Source organism: Vigna unguiculata, chromosome 8, assembly GCF_004118075.2.
Source record: "Vigna unguiculata cultivar IT97K-499-35 chromosome 8, ASM411807v1, whole genome shotgun sequence".
Classification (NCBI taxonomy): domain Eukaryota; kingdom Viridiplantae; phylum Streptophyta; class Magnoliopsida; order Fabales; family Fabaceae; genus Vigna; species Vigna unguiculata.
In genome coordinates, this window is record NC_040286.1 from 24,986,275 (window position 1) to 25,004,265 (window position 17,991).

General features: G+C 34.3%; 2 protein-coding genes across 9 annotated transcripts; both read left to right on the plus strand.

Moving 5' to 3' along the window:
- Positions 1–5,468: 5,468 nt before the first annotated feature.
- Positions 5,469–14,056, plus strand: LOC114193391. 8 transcript variants are annotated; one of them, XM_028083158.1, is made up of 11 exons: positions 5,469–5,591; positions 7,192–7,299; positions 11,486–11,736; positions 11,892–12,108; positions 12,202–12,443; positions 12,522–12,728; positions 12,799–12,891; positions 12,972–13,073; positions 13,156–13,374; positions 13,560–13,670; positions 13,755–14,056. In XM_028083158.1, the coding sequence occupies exons 6-11, from the start codon at positions 12,657–12,659 to the stop codon at positions 13,815–13,817; spliced, it is 660 nt and encodes a 219-aa protein (XP_027938959.1). In that variant the 5' UTR covers positions 5,469–5,591; positions 7,192–7,299; positions 11,486–11,736; positions 11,892–12,108; positions 12,202–12,443; positions 12,522–12,656; the 3' UTR covers positions 13,818–14,056. The 8 variants fall into 8 exon arrangements, with proteins under 8 accessions (XP_027938959.1, XP_027938958.1, XP_027938962.1 ...); XM_028083157.1 differs by lacking the exon at positions 11,486–11,736; XM_028083161.1 differs by lacking the exon at positions 11,486–11,736 and having other exon boundaries at positions 12,972–13,046.
- A 1,843-nt stretch (positions 14,057–15,899) lies between these two features.
- LOC114193084 (protein TRANSPARENT TESTA 1-like) lies at positions 15,900–17,301 on the plus strand. The gene is made up of 2 exons (XM_028082781.1): positions 15,900–16,254; positions 16,690–17,301. Exons 1-2 carry the CDS (start codon positions 15,940–15,942, stop codon positions 17,077–17,079), a joined length of 705 nt encoding a protein of 234 aa, XP_027938582.1. The 5' UTR covers positions 15,900–15,939; the 3' UTR covers positions 17,080–17,301.
- Positions 17,302–17,991: the final 690 nt, after the last annotated feature.

Consider the following 17,991-nt stretch of genomic DNA (forward strand, 5'->3'; position numbering starts at 1 on the left):
TGAATTTAGAGGTATTATATGTCGACACAACTTTCTTGTTCTTGCACAAGAGGAGGTCAAAAGTGTACCACCCAAGTACCTTTTGAAGAGGTGGAACAAACACATTCGACGACGACACACTTACATAAAAGCGTCATACAAAGATAATAAGGACGATCCCTATGTGAAAAGGTATGACTTCATGTGTAAGAGATTTTATGAAATTACAGAAGTTACGTGTCAATCTGAGAATGGGACAAAGTCTGTGTTAACCCAACTTGACTCCATGTATGTAAGTCTTTACTTACCTATATTCAATATAGTAAGTATTCCTTCACACCAGGTCAAGGAAAAATTAACCCAAGATCCAACGCCCACTATGGACAACATGGTATGAAGCCCTTCACATGTTAAGAGGAAGGGTCGACCTCGAACAAATAGGTTTCAATCAACAATGGAGAAGGTTTCCAAGAAACGAAAATGCAGGGCAGCATCGAATAAATCGACAAGGGATCTTGATGTAAGTCATTCATCCACATTTTAATTATATTTAAATGGATTGTCTTAAAATTACTTCATTACACCCCATTTACAATGTTACATTTTGCAGCAGGTAAGCCTTAACATGGAAAGTGGAGCGCCCACAATTCAGGTAGGCACGATCACGACTAATTCACACAACCTTTTCTCACCCACACCTTCCACATGTTTTATGTCTCTCCTAACGTCATTATAACACAATATCGATACACAAATGTCTGCAAATGAAGACATCATTAGGTAATATATCATGACTTTAAACATTCCTTATAGAAATCATTGACATGATTTGGAGGCTTCTTTTGTATTCTCTTTTTGGACATTATGCAATGTAGAAAGACAACTTTTGGAGCTCTTGTATATCTTTCATTATGACATGGTGAATGAAGGTTGATTGTGCACTTTTGTTGTTATGTCCACTTTTTGTATCAGATAGTAATCCCAAACATTATTGTCAACCTAGGTTAGCACTTACGTTGCTGTAGGTTTGCAGATATATCCTATCTGCACTTTGTTTGTATATTTTGGATTAACGATTTCTTAACATTGTATGGTGGTATACATCACATCTACAAACGTTTAAGGATACATGAAAAAAGTTATTCATAAAAAACTTATTATATTTAAGTTCACATAACCCAAATAATTGTAAACCAGCTTAGCAGTACCTTATGCATAGGTTCGCAATTATTTTACAGCAACTAATAATGCTAAATAAAAAGTGTCTCATTTTGGTCAGAAAAAAAGTTTCTTATTTCACCTAATCCACATAAGACAATTAAAAAATGTCTAAGCTTTTTTTTGTCTTTTCATTTTTTTAAACTCCAATATGGATATGAATAAAAAAAAACCATACAAATTGGAACTTACGCACGCACGAGTTAGCAAATAAACTGCACACTGTTATTTGGCAGCACAAATAACGTTTCTTTAAAAACCAATTGCATGAGTTAGCAGTACTTATGTCATTGCTTTGCACTTACAAATCCAATGAAGACAAATATATGCATGCGCATATATCACTCTAATGTATTGCAGGATGGAGTACCATCAATATTAAAGGCCTCCTGACAAAATCACTATTACTGAGAACCAAGTACTATTACTTAGCAGTTATGCAGCCACGAGTTAGCACATAAAATATGTTGTGCAATTTAACAGTACTTAACAAAAAATCAGATATTCTTGTAGAAATTTTTCCTATCTTATAAAGATACTGAAATACGCCACATTTTTTGTACAAAAGATTTGACATGGGTTACCACAACTTAATTCATTGATTAGCACTTAGGAACCCATGCCTTAACAAATACATGACAGCAGAATTTGACATTGCTCATTTTGAATCTTTATTTCCTTCATTACACCCTTGAACCTAGGCACCATTTATAACATGCGCACTTCAACATAAAACAGAAACCAAACTACATCATTCTCATCCATTCAACTAGATTCAATAAAGTACCAAAAAAACAACCAAATAGTAAGGTCAATGAACAAATTAACAATAATATTTAAATTGGTGTTCCAAACTTAACTTTTATAAATTCCTAATTCATCCACAACTTACACAAGGGTAGCAGAATTAATTCACGCTTTGTTTAAATCAAATCAAATCTAACATCACTGCGAACATGCAACAACTTCTAAGTAACCCGCTTCCTCCTCCTCGCATAAGTCATAAATGGAGTTCGTATAGATATGCTCTTGAAACGCTTCCTCGGTTCTTCCTTCAATCGGTGGTACCAATTACTACTTTGAGCTTCATTCCTGTGTATGTTGGCACCAACCTCTTGGCCATGTTGCTGTAGAGGAGTACTTCCAACAACTTCAAACTTGTCTTGTTGCCCATATTCATCAAAGTCTTCTTGTCCCCTATAATGATGTGGTTTGGTTAGACACTCCTGTTTGAAATTCTTCTTTGACATATATTTCATTATGGATTTAAACTCTTTCATTGCCTTCCGTAGATCCAAAATCTCAACTTCTTATTTATCTATTTTTATACTTAAATGTTCCTCGTCTTCGTCGTCTTCATCGTCCTCAAATCTTGTACCATATTTATCAAAACCTTCCTTCACAAAAGGATGACAAAGCTCGAACTTTGATACACCAAACTCCATGACAACCTGAAACATTAGACCAAAAATTACTTCAAAAAATTTAAGTCAATACCTAAAAGTAACTAGTCATACTAAATTCACTTTCATACCTTGTTATTATTCAAAGCACTAGTTATTTTTTCCTCAGCCATTTCATATCCATCCATTGTAATACTCGGGGGAACATTTTGCTTGACTTTCCAATATCACATTTTGGAATCAAGAAGTGCTCAAAAGACCATATCTAAAACATCTCAAAAAAAAAATTAACTTAATGCATTTCTTCCTATTTCAAAGAAAACAAATTTGAATTCAAACAAATTAATTACAATTTACATGTAACAAGTACACACAACCAACAATGTGGAAGTGTTTCTTCTTTCCTTTCTTCTTTAAGAACATGGATGTATTGCATATGCTCCCAACTAAGTATTCATAAATAAGTCCACTCCATTTGTATTTCTCAAGACTACTAAGGTCATCCACAATGGTAAATAAGATGGGGAAAATTGTTCCCTTGCGACTTGGACAAAGGAACTCCGAAATTCCCAAAATAATATATAGCCTACAGTATTCCTCCAAGCTAACCTCGTCCATACATCTTCTTAGAAAATCATATAACATTTCAACATCAACACTTTCGTTATTCAATAGTTTCTTACACTCACTCTCCACACAAACCTCATCTGAGTTAATACTCTCACCATCAACCCATAATCTCAATTCCAAACAAATGATAAACGAACAACTTTATTACTTATTAAAAAAACCCCTCTCCTTTCAACCCACAAAGTAATTAAGGAACTAAGAAGTTTCCTACTAACTTTTAGACTTCCTTTCAACATATTGAACCATCCAAATGGTGTCCCTTCAATTACGGAGCTTTGTTCTCTAGTTAAATTTTTATTTAAGGAAGCAATGTACTTCATCCGACAGTAATGCCTAGAAGTCTCCACATATTCATCCATAAAACTTATGAAATGTCATTCTATAAATTAATGAATAATAACCAAAATTTAAGTCTTCACACACCTTAACCTCATTCTTCTTCTAACCATCGCATTCACTGTTGTCACTATAATTAGCCATTAGACTATCACCTATGTAAACAACTGTTGTCACATCCTATCATATGTGCAAAAACAATATCCTGGCTTAGCACTTACAAACTAAGAGGTTAACACTTATATAATAACAGGTTAGCATAAATGCAATCCATATCACCTATCCATATATGCAACCACACTGGACATCACATGTGCAAAAATAAAAGCATGGCTTAGCACTTCAAAAATAATAACTTACCAAATATTTTTTTTCCACTTAACATAAAATCCAACCAATCAAACTAATAAAGTGAGGAAAAGTGGTCATGTGCGAACCCTATAAATATACCATGAAAACTCATTAACAATTCACAATCCATATAGCCCATCCCCATATCAACTAAAGTGGACATCATATGTGCAAAAACAATAACCCCACTTACAACTTAACATGTAACAAGTTACCAAATTTTTTTGTTTCCCAACCTACCCAAACTCAATCAAATGAAAGTGATTTATGCTCAAGTATTAAAGCGAATACTAGCTCTATGGTGCGAACAATATAAATATTCATTTCCAACTCATTACTACAAAGTGGACAATGTGTGTGCAAAAATAATACTTTGGCTTAGCACTTATATAATAACAGGTTAGCATAAATTTGCAATCCCACATTACACACATTCAAACCAATCTGACTTCCTATAGCAAATCAACCTTGCAAACCAATATCCCAATAAATGAATTCCAATTCAATAAATCAATTCCAATTCCAATAATAAATTTATATTACGTAAAATTTGTTTTCATTACCACACCACCCACCAATGGGTTGGCTTCAACAATGACTTTTCTTACCTCTTCACCAATGTAGACCACAACATAACGAAAAACACCAATCTTGCGTCACCAATCCGCTTTTGAACAACATTGTTTTAAAAAAAAAATCCAAACTTTATCATATATTAACCAAAAACAGAAACAAAAATGGCTCATTTCCACAAGCATCAACGAATACAAAAATATTGTTGCAGTGGGTAAACCCAAAACTTTTTCTGCTCCACCAAAAGGGAAATGACGAACACAGTTCGACAATATCTTCAGAAATGGAGGAACAACAAACTTGGAGAATGACGGAAGAAGAAAACTACGGGCATGGAGGAAGAAGAAAATTAGAGGGGTGACGAATAATACACTTTGGAGATGGAGGAAGAAAAAACTTAGGGGAAGGAGGAAAATCAAACCTAGGGATGGAGAAACCACAAACTGCTCTCTACTTCTCTCACCACTTCATTTTGTTCTCTCTCCTTGCTTATCTCACTTCTGTCACTCCAATCAACCTCTTTTTCTCTCTTGCACTCAAGCATCCAATGTGGAATTGTGCAAAAAAATAAAAAATCACTGCCATGTCAGATAACGAGAGAAGTTGTTAAAAATCGATTGTTAATATATCATTTTCCCTTCAATATACGGTATAAAGTTATCGATGACATGTAGATGTTTTCTTAAATGCATTCGGGACTAAAATCGTCTAATCATTTTTTTTTCATGTCATATATGTTTTGAAAATAAATAATATTATTTTAGTTCTAGAAAATTTTGTGATACTTGACTGTGTCATTTGCACTTTCACTACAAAAAAATATAATTATACTGGGGGTTAATTATTGGGGGTTATAATAACCTACACTAAGAGATATACATAGGAGAGGTTTTATAAACCCTCTCTAAATAAAAGGGGTTTTTAAAGAAATCCTAGTAAAATTTTGTAATTTTTTAAAGTTTTAATTTGATTAAGCATACAAAACTCTTTCGCTCTCAGATAGAAGGTGTCTTTGACGCAGTGGCTCAGCGACTTATGTTCGTTCAAGAAAAAAAAATATCACTGGTAAAAGGAAGAAGCGGGTGCCTCTCGTCACTCAAGGTAAACCATGTACCTCTCACTCCATCATTTTCATCTTTGGCTTCGATTTCATTTTCGTTTTTGTCTCAATGGCTTCCGATTTCATCTTTGTCTCTGATTTCATCTCTTTCTGTTTCAATTTCAATTTCGATTTCGATTTCGGTGGCTCACTCATATGAACGTTGGATTGTCCCTTGGAGGAAGACATTCTCTCTTTTGATTTCCTCGTTCTCCCTAAAATCAAGTAAAACTACCACTAGTATCGGCACTTTGCTGCTACAACTGTGGAGAGTCAGGGCACTTTGCTAGAGAATGCCCAACTAATGCTCGTTGAATTTTAGGGTTTTATGTTTATGATTTGCTTTTAAGTTTTACTTGAAGATGTTTAGGGTTTCAGTGGCATGTGTCAAACTATTTTCATTAGTAGAATAGGTGTGTCAAGAATAATAAATACTCACCTGGAGATATTCCAGATAACCAATTCCATCGTCACTCCAATAGTTCCAAATATCATTGTTGTGACCTGGTCTCTCTTCCCATGCTCCAATTGTATCTTTCCACTGATATTTATTTTGCAGATGATATCCTTCAACGTAGGTGCCACTTAATTAACGCAATGGACAAGGATAAATAGAGTTAATTAGATTTTATAATTTTTAAGTGAATCTTATATATTGCTACCTCAATGTATATCTAATTACATAGAATTTGAACATACCAGGAAATCTCATAAACTTTGGTTTCAAATTTGCCACCATTTGAAAAAGATCCTTTCGGAAGCCATGACCCTGTTTGAAGAGAAGATATTTAATTCATGTGAAGAAAAAGTAGAATAAAACAAAATAGATTAACAAAGGGTCATTAAGGGATATGTTAAGCGTAATTACTCATTGTGATTTGTTATTTAGCATATTCTTATTCATTCTTTAGATGATAACAAAGAATTACTCTATCATTATTGATTTTTTTTAATTGAATAGCTGCATCTGTTGATTTATAAGGTATGTTTGTCTGTTTTACTAACCATGTAAGTGTCCAATGGCATGACTGAGATTTGGTCAAACAGGTCAAACAGGTTTACAAATGGAGTCTCGTTTTACCTGAGAGATAACAACTTCCATTTTCAACATTTCTAGTAGAAAATCACTACTGAGTCTATTGAACCTATGATTATACATTAAATTACAGAAAAAATTAAATGGTAAATCTAATTAAGAATTTAGTCTTTAGATGAAGTCTTTTTTAGGAACAGATGAAAGACCTTCCCTTCTCAACGTTTCTAATAGAAAATCAGGCAAAGTGTCTATAGGTCCTGGTAAGCACCAATGCACACAATCATTAGTTAAGTTCTGGTGTGGCGAGTGGCCATAGTTATTGGGGTGACCATCTGGCCTCAGTAACATAGCCTGTGTGGTGTCAAGTAACATGAATTTCAAACCTCTCTTCACACCTTTTTTCTCAGCACGTTTGAACTCCTGCACCTGTATTGTGTGTAACTCAAGATTGTAACCCTCCAACCTTGTTTCACTACTCTTAAATGGTGTAGTTCTTATCATTTTACTAATTCATCTTAAATTATTATCCTTCATTGTTTAATTTGATGTGTTTATCTTATTTGTAGACCACCTAAAGATGAAGAAAATATCAACCAAGAAGAAAATGTCAACCAATAAATCTTCTACATGGGGACATGTAGTTACACCTGCAGGTCATCATCAATCTCATTCAGGTAATTATGTCACTTCCTTAATAGGCTTAGTTTATGTATGGTTTGTTGGTCCTCTTCATTCACTAGGTGTGTAATCAAATATTGTAAGCTTCAATATTTGGGTTCCTAAGTTGTTTACTTTCATGCAGTTCTTGACTTTATTTGGTTTTGTTTCTATGCATAAAATTAAAACCAACCAAATTGAACATTATAATTTTGGTAAGAACAAAACGTAAGAAACAATATCTTTGCTTTTTATATGGTAGAGATAGATACTAGAAAGATTGAAAGGAGAATCTGAATGGACATGAATCACTTGATAATCATGGGAGGGAGTGAAACAAATTAGGAAAAAATTAAGGAAAAACACTAGAAAGACTAAAGAAGACAATGGTGATTTGAAACTTTCATCAATTCTTTCAGAGCTTTGGAAATCTGCTCCCGAAAACCTCTCTCTCACCAACCATTCATAAGTTTAATCATTAATAATTGATGATTTAACACCCTACACCAAATAAACGACTTATGTCAGAGCAACCCATTAATTTAAGAAAATATTTCCTTTTCTTATCAACCAAACATGTAAGAAATGAAATGAGTTATATTTCCTTTCTTCTATTAAAGTTCTTTCTCTTTCAACCAAATATAATTCCCCCTTTCCCTTCTCATAAAAAAGTTACGTATATTATATTTATTACCTTACTTTGTTTATAATAGATTTACCCTTCATATTGTAAAAACACATGTCAAACAAGTTAGCTTTGGCAACTGCATTTGACTTCAGTCACACGCTTTTCACACATTTTTCAAACTCAAGTCCTTTCTTCTCTAATGTGTGGAACTGTTAGCACTTTGTTAGACAACAACCCATTAATAGCCGTTTATAGCAGTTTATAGCCGTTGAGAGTACAATGGTGAGGAAATGTGGGTCTATAAATATAATGTATTGTAAGAACAAATATAACACAAGAAGTGAATAAGGTTTGTTCACAAGTTTATAAAGTTGTTGTCTAACAAAGTGCTAACAAAGTGGTATCAGAGCCAGTTAGCTTGAGTGTTTGAGTGGAAAAAAGAGAGAGCTAGAGAGTTTGAGTGTTTGAGAAAAAAGAGAGTGAGATGGCCAGTCTTACAAATAGTGTCTCCCTACCCAAGTTGACAAAGGCTGTCAATTATGACAATTGGAGTCTCAAAATGAAGGCCCTTCTTGGATCCCAAGAAAATTGGGAGGTGGTTGAAGATGGTTTTGATGAACCAGCCAACACTACAGGTTGGTCAAATGCCCAGTTGAAAGTGCTGAAAGACGCACGTGTGAAGGATAAGGCAGCTTTGTACATCCTGTACCAAGCTGTGGACGAGTCTGGCTTTGAGAAGATTGCAAGTGCAAAATCTTCAAAAGAAGCGTGGGACATATTGGAGAAGGCGTATAAGGGAGATGACCGAGTGAAGCAGGTGCGACTTCAAACACTTAGAGGCGAATTGGAGAGCATGAAGATGAAAGAGATAGAAGGAGTAGTCGAGTACATTACTCGGGTTGAAATTGTGGCGAATCAACTTAGTAGAAATGGAGAGACGTTGCCCGTTAGCCGAGTTGTGGAAAAGATTTTGAGGTCTCTAACGGATGACTTTGAGAATGTGGTGTGCGCGATTGAAGAGTCCAAGGACTTGTCAATGCTCATGGTTGAAGAGCTTGCCGGGTCCCTTGAGGCGCATGAGCAGCGGAAGAAGAAGGAGGTTGAGCCACTTGATCAATTACTCCAAACAAAGATGTCAATTAAAGATGAGAAAGCTCAGAACACTCAAGGTAGAGGACGATATCGAGAAGGTATAAGAAGCGGTCCTAGTGGTAGAAGCCGAGGACAAGAAGAGAAAGAATAATCCGGTCAACAAAATTGGCACGGAAGAGGACGAGGTCCATGGAGAGGAGGTCAATCAAGCAACTCAAATGTTGAGTGCTTCAAGTGTGGCAAGTATGATCACTATGCAAAGGAGTGCTACTCGGGCAAGTGTTTCAGTTGTGGTAAGTCTGGACATTTTGCCAAAGATTGTAGATCTGAAAGTAGAAAGGAAGAAATAATCAACCTCACAAAAGATGTTGAAGAAGAAGCGACATTGTTGATGATGGCGCGTAGCTCGGGAGCTGAGCATAAGCAAGTGGTGAACTCGGCAAGAAGACCGAGTAGCATGGAGAATTCAGCAAAAAGGCTAAGTATAGTCGATAACTCGACAAGACAGTCGAGTAGCGTGGATAGGTCAACAAGACAACCGAGTAGGTTGCATAGGCTGGTGAGACATGTAGATAGCCCAAACAGGGTGGTGGAGCGTGTAGATACCCCAGACAACATGGTGGAGCATGAGACCAACTCGGTTAACTTGATGGAACGCCTACAAAGCTCGGATAAGTTAGTGGAGCAAGTGGATTACTCAGATAGCTCGGTGGAGCATGTGAAAAGCTTGAGTAGCTCAGAATTTGAAGAAGAAAAGCTTCTAATCTAAAGGTTAGAGATTGCAAAAGGAGACTTGCAATAGAGTTTTGAAAAGGAGGTTAGAGACAATTTAATTCTACAAGCAAGCTTAGAAAGAAGGAAACAGGCTTTGCAAAAGCGGCACTTGGAATTTGAAGAAGATGTTTCAAGTTTGCAAGAACAGTTACAAATTGAGAAGGATCTGAGAAGTGCACTGGAAGTGCAAGATGAGAAGTGGCGACTTGAAATGGATGAGGAGATTGAGGAGATTGAGCACAACAATACGAGGGTGTGGTATGATCTTTCAAAAGGAAATCGGCCTATTGATAAGAACTCAGTTAACGACAAGTCGGCCATAAAGACAAAGAACCCAATGAGTAACAAGTCGGTCAAAGAGAAGAACAAGTTTGCCAGTAAGGATGCAAAAACTGAGAGAGCAGAGAACAAGTTAGTCACAGGGAAAGCGAAGTACAAGTCGACCATAGATAAAGTGAAAGGGAAGTCAGTCATGAAGAAAGCGAAGAACTTAACTATTCATGAAAGGGACAAGCACAATGTGAGAAGAGTTATTGCACGTTGGAAGCCGTGATGAAGAATAAAGGAACAAAGATGGAGAATAATAGAAGCATTTAAGTTTAAGGGGGAGTTTTGTTGGGTTTTTAATAAACTTAAATGTATTAACCACGATAGGTAACTAGCCGTTGTAAGAAACTAGCCGTTGTGAGTGGTTAATGCACTAGCCATTGGAGTCTAGGTAGTTAATGAGTTAGCCGTTAATAGCCGTTTATAGCTGTTTATAGCCGTTGAGAGTACAATGGTGAGGAAATGTGGGTCTATAAATATAATGTATTGTAAGAACAAATATAACACAAGAAGTGAATAAGGTTTGTTCACAAGTTTATAGAGTTGTTGTCTAACAAAGTGCTAACAACGGAACGACTAGTTTCTTACAACGGCTAGTTACCTATAGTGGTTAATACATTTAAGTTTATTAAAAACCCAACAGGAACTTCTTCTATTAAAGTCAGAACATACAATGCCCTAAATCGGGGTTCAACTTCTATTTTTCTTTCTCAGTTCTTCTTTTTTTCAGTTTTCTGAATTAAACCTAAAACTTAAAAATATTGCAACGAAAATTTTGTCAGGAGCTATTACCATTATTTCGAAATGATTTTGTTAGGTGAAATTTCATTTCCCTTTCATTCATTATGGTTTACCCTAGAAAATAAGTTTCATTTCATTCGATTCATAAACTTGTGGATGAACTTACACTTTAACTTTCAACAGTGTTCCCCTGTTGAATTTCTTACTACTATATTCATATTTCCATATCATGCACTTTCCAAAACAATGTTTTTAGATTAAGACTATTATCCACTTCATTTGAAAATTAACAACGATGATAATTGTGCAAGACTTTCTCACTTGCATAGCCTATGATTTCAAAATGTACACTGCACCATGATAATTTAGTTTTAATTTCCAGAATATATGGATGCAAACGAAAGTTAATTTTTTTTTTGAAAATATGAAGAATAAGAAAATGAAAGATTCTATCATGCTTCCCAAAACACTTAAATGCGTCTTTTAATTTTCCTCTTGTTAACCATAATTGATCACACACTAACTTAAATGTTTTAAGACAAGCTTGAATATTGAAAATCTAATTAGCTGCTCTTAAATATTTTCTTTTCTACATGGCTTTGTGATTTTTCTAACTTTATCAATTTTTATCCATTCTCAAGAGACTTGAAGAAAAACTTTTCAACCTCAAGTAAGTCTAAGTCAAAACCTAAAGTGAGTACTCATTCTTCACTACATAGTACTCAACCTCCAAGACTTGAAGTACAAATTCCAACCCCAATTACACCTCAAGCAAATATTCAACAAGGTCCTTCATTTTCATTTTCCCCTCCACTTCCATCTGCATCTCAAGCAAGTATTCAACAAGGTCCTAAAAATGCTTGTCCTCCACCTCCATTTGCACCTCAGCCAAGTAATTTGTTTTGTCATATTCTATATATATTTTGTATATATTCTGTATTCTGTTTTATATTCTGTATTTTGTATATATTTTATTATACATTAGATTTTGTATATCAATTTGATTTTATATTCATTTTTAGAAATATCTAACCAATGTATTTTCAGGAACCTTGAAAGTAAGGATATCTTCAACTAGCCAACCCCGAATTGCACCTCAATCTAATTCTCAGCCACCACATCAATCTTTTCCTGTATCTGAACCAACAATATCAACTACATTCATATTTTGAAAATGAAGAGGAAGAAAATAAGGAGATTGAGTTGCAAGTAGATGAACAAAGGCCTGCAACCCGAAAAAAAGCATGGTTTGTTAATGTGATTGGTAAGCAACTATGTACAAAGTACTACGTAATATATTATACATATATTTGTCTTTATAATAAATTAGTAACAATTATTTTCTCACATTTCGTAGATGATCAAGGAAAGAGAATTACAAAACAACTACGAACCAATGATGTGTGGCATTTACCTCCTAATGAAAGGATTATTGTGCAGTTGAATAATGAGGGTCAACCAATTGCAGATGGGGGAGCATTATTGAATAGGTTCTTAGGTAGCATTGCAAGAAACTCTAATTCTCTTCCCATTAGCTATTCTAGTTGGAAGAAGATTCCTAAAGATTATAAAGAAGATGTACTTAAGAACACTATCCAGGTCAACATTGTAAAAGCTTAATGTATAATTTAATTATACTATAACTCTTGTTAATTTTAATTGTTTTATGTTTTGAAGGCTAAGTTTGATGTCCATTCTGATGTTCATATAAGCCACATCCTCAAATCACTTAACATAAAGTAGAGAGACCATCGACAAGAATTGTGGCAACTTAGAAATGATGGAACACGTACTAGAGATGAATTGATTGCAATGGCTCCAGCAGGAATAGATAGAGATCATTGGGCTTCTTTTGTGGATTATCGACTAAATTCAAAAACGAAGGTATATTGAAACTATTTTTCATCAACTCGTTCAAATTAATGATTATTAATTTTTATACTTTGATGATTAGGAGCATGCTCTGAAAAATAAAGATAATAGGGCAAAGCAAACCATTGCTCACACATGTGGATCTAAGAGCATTGCAAGGAAAAGAGATGAAATGGTGACAATACTACATATCTTAATGTGAACTTTATGTTTCAATTTTTGGCTTTGTGTCATATTTTTTCTTCAATTTTATAGGAAAAAGAGTGTGGCCATAGTGTTAGTAGAGGAGAGGTATGGATAGCAACACATAAACATGCTAATGAAGCCTTTGTGAGTGATGAAGCGAGGGAAATCAGTGTAAGTTCAATTCTAATATAGTCTATAATTGTCAACCATGCTTTGTGTTATTTGAATTAGTTTCCTCATATGTTCTTTGTAGGAAAAAATTCAAGTATATGAATCAACATCATCATCATCTGTATCAAAAGAAATATCAAGTATTGATTCCTTAGCTTTTGCTTTTGGAAGCCAAGAACATTGTGGACGTGTTAGGGGTTTGGGTTTGGGTCCTTGCCCATCTAAAGTGTTTGGCTCCAAGGGTCATTCATATAGTGGAACATCTTCAAGTTATCCTTCTAATGCTCAGTTACAAAATCAGGTTAGTTTTTTAGTTTTGATTATGATGCATTACTTTGATCAATTTGATGTTTGAATATGTTTGAAGTAAGTCGATTGTCTATGTTATGTAAATCAAGATTGTGAAAAGAGCTTTATTTTTTTTATTCAAAAGTAGAAAATAAAAGATATTTTCTTTATTTTGATTAATTTTGTGTTTTAAAATAGGTTTCTACATTGACATCCCAACTCAATGAAATGAAGGCAATGGTTAATTTTTTGGTACAAAATTACCAAGGAGAGTTGCCTCATGATTTTACTATGCATCATGCACCAACGGTAATATCTAAATCTTCATTAAATTTATATATGTTTGATACTATTATTTGGAAAGTTATTAATTATCATTATTTTTTATGTTAGGTATCTGATCAAGGAAGTGTTCCTAATGAAGAAACAAATGATCAACATCAAGCCCCGCATTAGACGTTATTATTTGTTTACTTTTAGAATATGTCAACAAATATGCCTTTAGGAAACTTTTGGTTAATTATGCTAATGGGGAACAACTATGATTTCCTTTTACATTTTGGTTCACTGGTGCACTTGCTTATTATGTCATTATCATTCAAATGTTATCTCTCCAACACTTATTATATTAAGAGCATTATGACTCCTAGTCCATTACTAGTACCATTTGAATGAATATTTGTATTGATTGCTTATTTTGAAGTGGTCTTGGAGTTTTTGCTTTTTAGTTAATGAAATGTGTTATGAAAATGAATGTTTTTATTGAAACCTAGCCTCTAAGAGTATTCAATTTATTTAATTAGAGTAGGGTCATACAAAATGGTTAAGTTACTTTTCTTTTTGTTTTGGTTGTATTGTCAAATGTAATCATCCTCCAAAATAATAATGCAAACCAAAATGTTAAGCCATCAAATAAGAAATTTCATAAAATAAGGTTCTTTTCGTACTCAAAGAATTAACTAAACAAATTAATTATTAGGAAAGTACAACTTTAGCATTATAGCAATACCATAATAATATAAGCACAAACTTTTTGGTACTAATGGGGTTTTTCGAAACCTCGAACATTAGCGGGGGTTTTCAAAACCCCCAGTAGGTTGTGCTATTTCAGGGGTTGCTAAAAACCCTCGGTAATCCGTTAGCCACGTTTGCTCTTCCAAGAGAATTACAAATCCCTGGTAAAACCATTAGTGGGGTTAAAACCCCAGAAATGTCAAATAAAACCCCCACTAAAAATAATTATTTTTGTAGTGTTTGATCTTCATGCCAATTGCTTAAAATTCAGGTTTTAAAAATATCTTACAGAAACATTAGTATTTAAAAACTAAATATTATTTTATTATCAAAGTACCAAATATTAATTCGTCAAAACTCTGACTTGTTCAGACTGGCTTCCCTAAATATAACACACACGCATATATATATATATATATATATATATATATATATATATATATATATATATATATATATATATATATATAAAATTTATTGCCCCTTTTCTTATAATTTAATTTTTTTAGAAACAAAATCTTTAACTTTTTAAGTTCACTGTCACAATACAAGGCAAAATCTCTAGGAATCTTTTATTTTGAAATCATAAAACAGAATATTAGATTTGGTAAGTAGTTAAGCTAGGACATGGAGCAAGAGAAACAAGTTTTAGATAGAGGGAATCCCTGTCCCCACAAATTTTGAAGATTATAGACTACTACTATATGTAGTTTGTACTATAAAACTGCTAATTTTGTTGATTTGCCTATGCTGTATTATTAAGTCATTAAATTACCGTCCTTGAGATTCTCGAATGCAAAACAAATTTTAAGAACTTATAATTCTGAAATATTATTTCAACAGTAGTTGCAATCATAAATATATAGCTGTGTCAAAAGTATAACATTTTATGTACATAAACCAAATTTCTTCTGCTGTCACGGGCTGTGAATTCTTTCTAATACCCAAATCGTTAAATGTGATTTACAAAATGCAAAGCAGTTAATAAGAACTATAATTGTGTAGAAGTAGCCTCATTAGTGATAATTTTACAGTTGTGTAACAAAATAAATCTCCTTAAAAAGTTTGTTTAGTTTTAATTAAGGCTCTTTTGGATTTGGTGCGTGTCTGACAGAGAAAAATGGGTTTCCCTCTGTTTGAAAACCACTGCTTGCAGTTCTTTCTACGTTTAGGGAGCATGGGCCACAGAATTTAAGGTATATCCTAATCAAGCTTAAAATAGACAAAGTGGAATTGCAGGGGAAAATAATAACCCACACAACTAAGGGTATTTTCATATTCAACTGTAATATTCTCTGGCCACCTATCACACAATTTCTTTCACTCTTCTTCCTTTCCAAGTTTCACTACATGCCAATGTATTTAATGTGGCTCCAGTCCTTATTAAACTCCTCAATTTTGATAAAATCTAACTTGGCCCTCATTAATTTTTTTATTACACAATAAAGAGTACCATTGACCCCAGGAATATATATATATATATAATGTAAATGTTATGTAGCTATTATACCCTGCCTCATTCACATGAAAATCATATCACTATAGTTTCCTTCTTTACCTAGACATGAATCAAAACCAGCTTCAGCCTCTGCCTCTGCTTAGTAGCTTCCTAGGTTCATCACCCCAAGAATCTTTGCTACAAAACCAAAATCCTAAACCACAACATCATGGTCAAGTTGAGGATGTCACTGTGGCCTTACACATAGGCCTCCCCAACAATTCAAGTGCTGGTTCCACCAATGATCATGGATTGGTGAATGCCACAACTCATGCTCCTACCAATTACTGGATTCCAACTCAAGAACAGATCCTCATTGGGTTCAGCCATTTCTCTTGTCCCGTCTGCTTCAAAACCTTCAATCGCTACAACAATCTTCAGGTACAGTTATTTCTTATCTGTTTCAAATATATGGAGATTTTTGCATGGTACTCTTCATGTGAAACCTTGACAGTGTTAACATGGTACAGTGCTGTTTCTGGATTAAGTAATGAACTATGTATTATAAGCGTAGCGTGTGAAATGGAATAAACCTTCGCTTTAGTCATATCGTATGCACATAGCTTTTGCTAAACCTTCACATAAGGTTTCCAATTTTAGAAAATGTCTCATGTTTTTCTGTTTTCCACTTACTTTATAACAGTGGTAAGGTTTGAGGGGAATGATGACATGTTTTAGTGAAAGTTGATGCGGCTGATAGTAGCTTTTAGTTAAAAGTTAAGATCTTTAGTTCTTACTTTTGAAGATTTTGTAGGAAAAAATAAGAGCATAAAAGAAGAATAAAAAAGAAAGGTTTTTGTGAACGTTATAATGCAGATGCATATGTGGGGGCACGGGTCACAGTATCGCAGAGGACCAGACTCGCTGAAGCGAACCCATCCACGACCGTTGTTGGACATTCCCTGCTACTGTTGCTCGAGAGGGTGCAAGAACAACATCGAGCACCCACGTGCGAAGCCACTGAAGGACTTTCGCACGCTTCAGACGCATTTCAAGAGGAAGCATGGCGCCAAGCCCTTTACGTGCCGCAAGTGCGCAAAGCCTCTGGCCGTGAAAGGTGACTGGCGAACCCACGAGAAGAATTGCGGCAAACGCTGGCTCTGCATTTGTGGCTCCGACTTCAAACATAAGAGATCCCTCAAAGACCACATTAAAGCCTTTGGCTTTGGTCACACCCCTTTCACTTCTTCTTCTGATGCCATGTAGTTAATAACCATGCACGTTATTACAATCACGTATTGTTTGTTTCATAGTTAAGGGTGATCTATGTTGTTCTCTATCAAATGTGGTTTCGTAGGTTATTTAGTACAGAGAATAAAGACAGAGACATGAGAAGTGAACTGAGGGTTTGGTTTCGATTCGTTGATTCCCCGGTTCTGCATTTTCTGCTTCAGTATGTAGCTGATTTGTTCTGTGTTTTAATTAAGACGTTGCCTAGGAATAAAATCACAAGGAATGAACAAATCCTGAAAAATTTTGCTAGGCTTTTGTTTATTTATTTATGTAATATCTCAATTTGCCTATAATTTAATCTGGTTGGATCATAAGTTAGTTAAAAAATACTGTCACCTTTTAAATTTTATAAATAAAATACCTCAAAATCAACATTTTTAATATTTGTTAATTCATATAAGTGGTTAGAAATAATACTTGTGACACAAACAAATTTCTCAAAATACCTTAAGGTCAAAATAATATAAATATGTTGTACAATTTCAAAATACTATATTTTGTTTCTCTGGTTCGTTCTATTCTTTTACTTTATTTGTTTATCTTTTTTTCAATCTCTAGATCAAATAATAACTAACCACTAAGAATTTTATCTTACGTAAAGAAGAGAAAAAATAATATAACAACATATTAGGATTGAAGTCTTGAACAGCAATTTTATAACATTTGTTCATTTTCTACACCTTTGTTTTTAGACTTGAGAAAATGGATTTAGTTTGATTGGTCAATCCGAAAAACTCCAACTTAGAGCTAAGCTTGGCTTAAAAGTTCGTAGTTGGGCTGTTTCGGCCTCTTTCTTGTTTCTTCACGCACCCCATAAAACTTCATAGCCCAATTTTACTCTTCATAGCCCAACTAAAAATTTAAATTGAAAATTTGGATTGGATT

Coding starts and splice junctions, on each gene's coding strand:
- LOC114193391 (XM_028083158.1), top strand. CDS start 12,657: ATGGCTCCAGCAGGAATAGATAGAGATCATTGGGCTTCTTTTGTGGAT. Junction 12,729..12,798: donor GACTAAATTCAAAAACGAAG/GTATATTGAAAC, acceptor TTTGATGATTAG/GAGCATGCTCTGAAAAATAA. Junction 13,074..13,155: donor ATGAAGCGAGGGAAATCAGT/GTAAGTTCAATT, acceptor TGTTCTTTGTAG/GAAAAAATTCAAGTATATGA.
- LOC114193084 (XM_028082781.1), top strand. CDS start 15,940: ATGAATCAAAACCAGCTTCAGCCTCTGCCTCTGCTTAGTAGCTTCCTA. Junction 16,255..16,689: donor ATCGCTACAACAATCTTCAG/GTACAGTTATTT, acceptor GTTATAATGCAG/ATGCATATGTGGGGGCACGG.